At 42.5% G+C, this 10,191-nt stretch overlaps 1 protein-coding gene across 1 annotated transcript; it reads right to left on the reverse strand.

Moving 5' to 3' along the window:
- Window positions 1-862: 862 nt before the first annotated feature.
- Window positions 863-9,426, reverse strand: mcrip2 (MAPK regulated corepressor interacting protein 2). Its single transcript, XM_084079765.1, has 5 exons — window positions 8,869-9,426; window positions 8,623-8,692; window positions 5,970-6,103; window positions 3,212-3,325; window positions 863-1,403 (listed from the first exon to the last, which is right to left on the reverse strand). Exons 1-5 carry the CDS (start codon window positions 9,092-9,094, stop codon window positions 1,333-1,335), a joined length of 615 nt encoding a protein of 204 aa, XP_083935891.1. The 5' UTR covers window positions 9,095-9,426; the 3' UTR covers window positions 863-1,332.
- Window positions 9,427-10,191: the final 765 nt, after the last annotated feature.

Consider the following 10,191-nt stretch of genomic DNA (forward strand, 5'->3'; position numbering starts at 1 on the left):
CCACTTGAACCCTATTCCTTTTCTGAGGGGAACATTAGCCGAAAATAGCAGATCTACAAGCTCTCAACGCCTCGCAGAGAGAGCTTGTAGATCAGCTATTTTTGGCAAAGAGGCTAGGTGTAGAGCAGACTAAGTAAAAAGAAATGTTTTATCTGAAACACAATTGTATACAATATAGAGGGGGTCCCTGCTTCATCTCTCTGTCAGCTAGGGGGTCCCTGGCCTGAAAACGTTGAAGAATATAGAGCTATTTAACACTTATTTAAAAAAAAAAAATCACTTACCCTACCTTTAAGTAAAAGTCTGGTGTTCCAAAAATTCTAAATGTAGAACCAAAAGTTAAAGTACTCATTATGCAGAATGTCCCATTTTTCAAATGTATGAGAATGTGTGTAAAAATCCATTAAGAATAGCCGATCTACAAGCTTGCAGATCAGCTATTTTTAAATAGCCAAAGTATAATAGGGCTGAAGTGGTTAATGTATGTTTTGTAATAATCAAAGTCTGCAAAGTAATAAATAACTAGAAAAGACAATTTCAGATATATTTTAATTGTGCCTGTAGCTCGCCAAGTCTGATATTTGGTTGCTACCTTTTACCCCCTTTAATCACTTAAAAATACTTTGAGTAAAAGTACTTCCCTCCCTTTAATCACGTTTAAGTACCTATAATCAAATAAAGTACTCATATTTGCCTCTGAGATGTAATGGAGTAAAAGTATTAAAAAATTGGAAATACTCCAGTAAAGTAAAAGGTACCTCATAATTTGTACTTAAGTACAATACTCGAGTAAATGCACTTAATTTACTTTCCACCACTGCAATAAATTGGACGCTATGAACCAAAACAGGCTCAAAATAAATTTCAGCACACAGTGAGCTCTTGAAAAACATTTTACTTTTTGCATTTTCAAATGTTTTATATCCAAAGATCAGCCAAGAAATACATACTTCAGCTGAGCACATGAGTCAGGAGGGAGGTTCTTAAAAAAATCCAAGATCATCATCTTCCACCCAACAGGCTATTCAGGTACAGAGAGGGGTCCTTCTTAGCAGTGCAACATCAAGTCATCACTGTCAGAGTTCATAAACAGGGGATCGTTGCGAGCGGGGTGGTTTTGCCTGTTTCACACCCAGCGCGCTGCAGTAGGATGAAGCACGATTCGGCAGAGCATCGAATCACAGCAGGTGCTCAGGCTCCACACAAATCCGAGTGCGTCGTACTGATTCATGCCCCTACGGCCACATTCTTCATGTGTTCAGCAGCAGGGCGTCCACCTGGCCCCGCCTCCCCTAGTCCTTCCTCCTGGTCCCCAGCAGAGGCATCAACCAGTCATGACAGGTTTGCAATGTTGGCCAGGAAACGCTGGGCCCACCATTCCTCCAGGTCGATGGGCACAAAGTCTGTGTAGAAATGAAGGGACAGGAGGTGAGTGTGGGCAGACATAATTTGATTGTAAAGGAACAGGTGAATCAATCTTTGTCACGTCACAGGTTTACAGGTGTAAAGAAGAGGGTTATTTTTCAGAGTGAGCTTTGTAGTTTTAACACTAACAGGTTATGAATTTTTGTCTATGATCCCCCAGGGGTCTATACTAGAAAACCTACTCCCCCCAGCCCCCCTCTACACTAATCTTCGCACCGAATATAACTGATCTACAAACTCACAACACATCGCAACGCGTTGTGAGCTAAGCTTGTAGATCGGCAAATCCCCAAATGTTGAAATGTTGACCAGAAAAGGGATGCTAGGGTTCATATGTGGTTAAGAGAGCCTCGAAAGAACAGGAGGAGACAGGTTTGGGTGAGAAACGTGACAAGAGCCTGTTGAATCAACAACTAGAGCAGGTCAAAGGTGAGAGTAGTTTGCAGACTAGAGGAGTTAGACATTAAAAGATAACTACTTCAACAGTTATATTTTATCTACAGATAAGCCTGAGCCAAAAGGTAAAAAAAAAAAAAATCACACCCTGTGTGAAGGTAGCGGCGCCTTTGATACATTTTGTCATCGATATGTGTTTATAATGTGTTTATAGCCGTGTGTCACGTGAAGCTTGACCAATCACTTTGTTGACGGGTCTGACCAATCAGAACGTTGACGGTGAACACGGACAAAGTCAGGTATAGAGCAGGATCCGCTCTATACCTAAAGGTAGCGCCGCTAAAAAGATAAGAAAACCTGGGTATGAGGTTCCTCATACCTCATTCCTTGAAAGTCCCCCCAAAAGATCTTAACCACTTCAACCCTGGTGTCACTACACTAGGGCATGTCATTATAAGCGAAAGTTTTCCAAACTGTCTCACATTTTCAAAATAATTTTGTACATTTTGGGAAATAGGGTAGTTAAAAGGTAGTTTTGTCACAAGGTCTTTACAGTATGGATAAAACGTGGGAGAACAGATGAGTTGAGGATGTCATCATAAAATAATCAGAGAAGTTAACTTCTAATGCAAGCATATACTATAGTATATGTCATGAACACAGGTGTAGTCACACAAGATGCAACGCGTTATGCGCTTATCGATTTTTGGACACCTATTTTCCGAATGTTTGCCTATTATTACATGCCCAGAATAGGGACACTACGGTTAATGTGGTTATTCACCTTCCATGTATTCACCTTCCATGGCTTCCACAGCTTTCTACAGCCACAGCTTACTGTCTTCTGAGTTGCCACAAAACTAGCAGCACTAGTGGAGTTTGGAATACAATTCTTAAAACGATTCTTTACTCTGTTGAGTAAATCGGAATTCACCGTCTTTTTCATGCCCAGCTGAACACTTTTTCAATTTCTCAATGCAGATCAAGCATACCTGTAGATTTGTGTATGGGCTACACATTTTTACAATTGGAGAATGTAAGAATAACTTTAGGCCAACAGACCCGCGCGCCAAACCGAGCCGCGACCCGCGCGCCAAACCGAGCCGCGACCCGCGAGCCAAACCGGGCTGCGACCCGCGCACCGACCCGCGAGCCAAACCAGGCCGCGACCCGCGCACCAAACCGAGCCGCGACCCGCGAGCCAAACCGAGCCGCGACCTGCACACCAAACCGAGCCGCGAGCCGAAACACCGACGCGCGACACGTTGTTTTCAGATCGTTATTTTCGGTGTTTCTGGGACCCATTTGAATGACCACCTGTGGGTCCCGGGACCCATTTCATTGAAAACCTAGAGAGAGATGTTAGTGTTGACTTGTGTACACAACTTACTCTTCATTACAGTGCTGGGGGTCTTCTCTGCATACTGAACAGCCCCTTGGCCAGGCGCCGGCTCCCCACGGACCCCAGCACCATCTCCCAGGCTCTGCTCCACTTCCTGCCACGCTGCATACACACACAAACACATACAAAATGGTGTTAGGATGGACGTACAGGTACAGAAGAAAATGCATACAATAAATGCCTTACAGTCAAGGTACCGTAAGGCATTTAGCCTACAGCCAGGATTAAGGATTCATTATTACCAGGATCTATATCCAGGATAACTGCTGTGGAATTAAACCCAGTAAAAGTAACCTTATTCACAACCTAGAGCCCCTGGCAGTAGCCTGTACAGCCTATACTGTAGTTGTTTTGGGTGGCCATAGCGGGATGGGTAGAGGGGCCACCTGGGAAATAAAGGTCCCAGGTTAAATTTCCAGTCACACTCTTCAAGTCAACACATGTTTTGCAATGTTACAATGTGTTTTTGCAAGTAGTTTCAGTCCCTGGCCGCAGGCAGCAGACCAGAATGATGACAGACACAACGCAGTATTTGTTTTGGGAACTTTCAACAGAATATGGTGAGCAGAACGGCTGTTGTAAGCAGCATGTGGTATGCAACAAATGACACAGGTAGGAGGAAGGGACACACCAAAAGGAGTTTTGTAGATGAGCATGAACAAATGAATATTACGATATATTACGATATTACGATGGGTGTGTAAGGATGGCCAGCTGACAGAGGAATATAGAGAGCAGTAGTATGTTTTAAAAGGAAGCATTTGTAGCAATGTTCAAGGAGGATACTCAATCATTGTCCTCTTGAATTAGAAACCCTGCTACCAAACTTGGATAAGAACAGACAAAAATGTAGCTCAGGCCCTTTAAAGGGAAACTTCGCCAATTTAAAACTGATCATGATACTGACATCATACTGACCATGATACTGACCTGATACTGACATCATACTGACCATAATACTGACATGATATTGAATGACCATGATACTGGTATAAATCCTGTTGTTTGGATGTGAGATATAGTGCTGGAAAGAAATACCATATCTTCTGTGTATTTCTCCCGCAAAATGCGTGAAGTATACGGCCGTGGCATTCAAAAGGTTGTTTCGCGTCATCAGACGATGTGACGGTGTGATGCACACACCCAATAACACACATGAAACCTGACATGTTACTGCTCAGACCAGTCTACAAATGAATGACCTACTACAGTACATAGAAACATTATCACACTGCTTATCAAGCATGCACCTCCAAGAGTACATACTGTAATTACAGAAACACAATGAGACGTACAGGACACACACACACATAGTGTCACGCAGTGACAATGTTAAATGTTAAATCCCACACTCTTCATGTCAAAGCAAGTTTTGAAAGCATACAGTACATGTACATACAGAGCACAAATTTGTTTCTTAAACGTCAGAGGACAAGCAGAAAGGAGGTAGCTCAATGTGTGTACAATAGGGTTTTGGAGCTAATGAGGTCATGATGAAAGATTGGAAAGCTCTCGGCTATATTATGGCATTGGTTCTCAAAGTGGGGTCCGTGGACCCAAAGGGGTCCCCAGCAAATATTTTACCACTTTAACCATATTTCATACTTTGGCTATTAAAAAATAGCAGATATACAAGCTAATAGTGTGTCGCTTGTAGATCTGCTAGTTTTGAAAGATCTTGAAAATGTTTGCAAATCTTTGAATATAGCGTATATTTGTGTACAACATATCAATGCTGTTGGGCAGAAACCTCTTATCTTTCATATTCTAACTTTGTGTTTTTTGGCAAATTAATGCCCTACTTGACACTACAGCGTCACACGCATCAAAAGGAGCAGATTTGCAAGCTCGGGGCGTGGCACGAAGCGACGTTTCGAGCTTGTAGATCTGCAACTTTTTTCTTTTTTTTTTATTTGAATCCTGAAAAATAACAGTTTTGAACATATGAGGTTTCCACCCGAACAGAGACGAATGTGAACATTCATTAGTGGGATTCTATGTTGGTACGTTAGCCTAATGAGTCTGACAGTGTGTGCACAAGAATTTTGGTGCTGATCAGTCCAGCAGTTTATGAGATTAGCTCCATACAAACAGGCAGACAGACACTCTTGGATGGCTTAGCCTCTTTCAGAGTCATGCCATAAAAACTCACAGAAATGTACTGAAAATATATAAAAAAACATAAAACATTCATACTACATTACATTGTCAAAAATGTCATACTATACTGTTGCCATGATGTTGGAAAAAATAAGGGAAAAAAGCCTTAACATATTATGTCACCAAAAATGTTACATACTATTTGTATGTTGACAAAATGTGAATCATCCGTTCATCAATAGAGTGATATATACACCATTAACCAGGCATTCGTAGTTGCTCAAGGTTATCCAGCCAAGGCTCGTTGTGGGCTGACACAGCCTTAACCGAGGTGGGATAACAACAAATAAATGATTGCCTGTCATCCTTGGTTGCCCTCGTTATCTAAACTCGGATGAAAAATGCCCAGATAATAATCTATATTCATCACCAGTATATGTTATTTTTTAGAGGCAATATTACTCATTTTGAAGAAGTGTCCTTGATCAAGACACTGAACCCTCCCGGCTCCAGAGATACTGCTCTGTGTCCGATCCTGAGGTCTGACCTCGCTGTTGATGGATGCCCTAGCCTAGTACACAGATGAATTCACTCCCACTTGGAGATCAGTAGAGTAAATCAAACATTAACATCCTGTGGCCCTCACCTTCATAGACAAATCTGACATTCTCTTCATGGGCAGGTGTGAAGCCTTCGGCAGAGCTGTCTGACTTTTGTGTTGCTGCTGTGTTGTAGCGTTTCCCGTTGAGACGATTGAACACTATCTTAGGGGGCGGAGAGCTGGAAAATTCAGACACAACAATGTAAGCATTAATTAAGTCAAAGATGGTTAGGCCATATGCCCAAAAATGTGACTCAGAATGGTACAGTTGTGTCAAAGCAGGAGTTGCCAAATTATTATTATTCTTTTAATCCTGTATATTTATGTATACTGCTGATACCCAAATTAGGCACACGTGTCTCTTATTTAAAGTTAATTAAACTTCCATATCTGTAATGTTAGCGTTCTGACACAAATTAGTGTGATTTTCAATTTCTCCAGTGACATGTAATTATACAGCAGAGGAGACACTAGTCGGTCTCTCTCTCTCTCTCTGTGTGTGTGTGTGTGTGTGTGTGTGTGTGTGTGTGTGTGTGTGTGTGTGTGTGTGTGTGTGTGTGTGTGTGTGTGTGTGTGTGTGTGTGTGTGTGTGTGTGTGTGTGTGTGTGTGTGTGTGTGTGTGTGTGTGTGTGTGTGTGTGTGTGTGTGTCATATGAATATGTACATGGCTGTCTGTGGGAGTGTATGTACAGTAAACAGTAAAATGATCGGTGTTACATCAACTTCTAACTCTGAGAATGGTACAAATGATGACTATTTGGTCACATTGGTACACTATAAAAAATGTTTTACCGCATATGTGTGCATGTCTGTGTGTGGACAGGGGTGTGTTTGTCTGTCTCTTGACAGTATATTGTTAGTTTTATAATTGAATCCAGGCACTACAGGTCCATACTTCATCGTCCTTGCTGGCTTCATTATTTTCGCTTTTCTGTCAATACTAAACAGATTCCAGATGTTCATTGATCCGCACTCACTCTATATGTCAACTGGGAAGATGATAAATCCTGTATTTGATGTGTGGTTGGGAGGGAGAGGGGATATACTTTGTATACAGTACTGTATGTTCATGTTTTTGTTGTCCTTTAAAAAGGTGCAATCATATTTAATTTCAATGAAGAACACATTTTAACCAATATGGTAGAGTAGGCTATGTTGACAATATAATTATCTAATACATCTGCAGGGGTTGGAGGTGGTCTCCCTTCTCCCTGCTCTTCCACTGAGAATGTTAGACCTTGCATGGTGTCAGGTAGGAGTAGGACACCTGCTGGTTGACAAGTAGTACTGACTCAAGCTCATAAAATGCAATCTCCCCAGACAAGTGGGGAATATGGGGATTCCGTTTTCTTGGTCCCATGATTCGGGAGACCCAGGTTTGAATAATCTTATTGAAGGACATTCAATTTACGGATTCTTGCAGCTTTAATGTAGGCTAAAGCACAGGTGTTTAGACTAATGTTTTGTACACATTTTAAACGAGAAAAGCGACACAAAAATAAACAGCAACATTGGACATGTGTTTCATTTGAATACCAGGCTACATAGGAGCTTGGGAGTTGCAACGAAATCGAATGCATTGTTGGCCAACAGACAGACAGTCACAGACGTGCTTTTTCTGTGCCAAATAAGCACACACAGACTAGTCGAATCTGCGTCCTTATTGCTGTTGACAAACAGCAGTGCCGCTAGCTCCAATTGGAACATCTCCCTCCGCTCCAAGTTGAGGTTCCACAGCGTAGGGTGCCGGCAGATGACGACACCGGCGAACGGTGGCCAATATTGTTGATTCTTACCTTTTTCCGCACATCGTATCCAAAACGTAAAGGTATTCCCCCCTGCTCTCAGATGTTTGACATTTTAGCGGTCAAGAAAATCTAAGAGACCGGTTGAAACAAGCGTTTAAATCGCTTATTTAGTCAGCCTGTCGTGTGGTCAACCCCCGTCCGCATGCGCAGTACTGCTCCCGTAAGATTGCATTGGAAAACATGACACAGGCTGACTGAAATAGCGAGATAAACGCTTGTTTCAACCCGTCAGTAAGACTTTCTTGACCGCTAAAATGCAAAACATCTGAGAGCAGGGGGGGGGGGGGGCGACCTTTACTTTTTGGATACGATGCGCAGAAAAAGGTAAGAATCAACAATATTAGTCGGTGTCGTCATCTGCCGGCACCCTACGCTGTGGAACCTCATCTCGGAGCTATTTAGCAGAGGGAGAGGTTCCAAAAGGGGCTACAGTGTCCGTAAACAACGAAGCCACCCGCCGGGCAGACAGTCACTGTCACCTGCTTGGCTGAACGACATCGATGACAACTGGCACACAGGTAGCGATCATCAGACGACAGACAAGCTATAACCTTGCAAGGTCATCATGAGTTATGGACGATACTGTCTCTGGTTACAAGTCATTGATTTCAAGTATTGGCTACAATATATACGACAGTCACTTTCCAGTATATGCATCTCTCGATTCTCAACTTGTCATTGTCACTGATATAATTCATGTCGCACGGCACGTCACGACATGAATGATATCAGTGATATATCATACAGTCACCGGGGCTGAGCACATGTGCTGTGCAATTTTTGGAAATGTTTTCGGCCCATATGCTTTGCACTGTAGCTACAGGAATGGCCTATATAGTCCTGGACCTATATACTCCTATAAGATTGCAAAATGAATGTTTTTTACTTACTTTGACGTTAACCAAGAGGTCTGGTTAAGCTTCAAGTCCTTGTTTTTAGTCTCAATTTGTTGTGTGGGCCCTACAGTGAGACAATTCCAAAGATTATACAGTGATCAGCCCATTATTACATCAGTCCAGTTCTTCTAGCAATATCTTGTGAATTGTGATAAGCCATAGTTAGCCATAGTTCTATATAGCCATAGTCTCCCATTATCTTGCAAATAATTGATTTATTTTTTGGAATGCTTTGCTCACCTGTCCTCCGTTGTGTAGCAAGTTTACTGGGACCTCTAGTAATTGTGTACATCATGTGATCGCCTTCCCCAATAACTTCAGTGTTGCATAAAACTAATATCCTCGGAACTGAAGCGTCCCTATAGGCTGTGATGTGACACAGTGTGCAGTCAGTCAGTGGCTCTATTATAATGTTGCCTGTCAACTGTTTAACAACCCCCCTCTTCTTATGAATCCTCTCGATCATGCAGCCACAGTGGAAAAATATTGCAGCTTTTCCAAGTCAGCTGGTCTACGTCGGCCATGCAATGCAATCCAAGGCAAAACGTGTGACTTCGTTTTAAAGCGCCGTCTGTCTGCTGCTGTTGCTCCTGCAAAGGTGTCTTGTAATAGGTCATTCAAGGTGAACCGTTTCCACGTGATTGTGATCTTTGAAACGAGGGTGTGTGTGTGTGTGTGTGCATGTGTCTGTCTGTCCCTTCCTTCCACTCCAATCGCCCTATCTCCGACGGAAATTATTCAGGTTGTTTCACCTTGTTCTTCGGACCAGAGGAGATGAGAGGAGAGGAGCAGCGCCAAGCCGGTTGTGCAAGTGGATTATTATACAAGGAGGAGGGTTACGTACGGCGCGCAACGTTGCCAGATTTTGCGAGAAAAACAAGCAACCAGGTCTATGGAAAGTAAACAAGGCCAAAAGAAGTGATTATACGCCACCTGAGCATTCAAACCCCTTCTTTGAAAATAGCCGATCTACAATCCACTAGCTTGTAGAATTGTTATTTTCAAAGAAAAATCTAGGGGAAAAAAGTGAAAATGTAGGAATATTCAACTCCACAAAATCTTGTATGGGAGACATTTTCAGAAGGGGGGTCTGCAGACAAATACATTTGGGGGTCCTTGACATGAAAATGGTCGAGAACCACTGGTTTAAACAACATTTAGGAAACAAGCCCAAATAAGCAACTACTAACCTCGCGTCACCAGTCAAGCAACTACACAAGCCCCTAATAAACGCAACCTGCATATTTACTAGTAACTTTACAGAAAAACAAGCCCAAATCGCTTATAATAAGCAGACATGGCAACACTGACGGCGCGACGATTTCGTCAGAACCCACATGGGGGCCGATGAGGAGTGACGGGGGGTACTCCCCCTTCAGTGACGTCACTGGGGGGCGTTCTTCCAAAATACTACAGTTCACCTTTCACCTATTAATTTCTACCTAGGCTGCACGTGCGAATCTGTCCTAATTATGAATTCAGAATAAAATATGTTACAGTAGAACTTATGCACTTATAATAACCGATTCACTGTGGTGACTGACACCTGGAGTTGCAAAGCCA

Source organism: Gymnoscopelus microlampas (genome assembly GCF_963454915.1).
Source record: "Gymnoscopelus microlampas genome assembly, chromosome: 2".
NCBI lineage: Eukaryota > Metazoa > Chordata > Actinopteri > Myctophiformes > Myctophidae > Gymnoscopelus > Gymnoscopelus microlampas.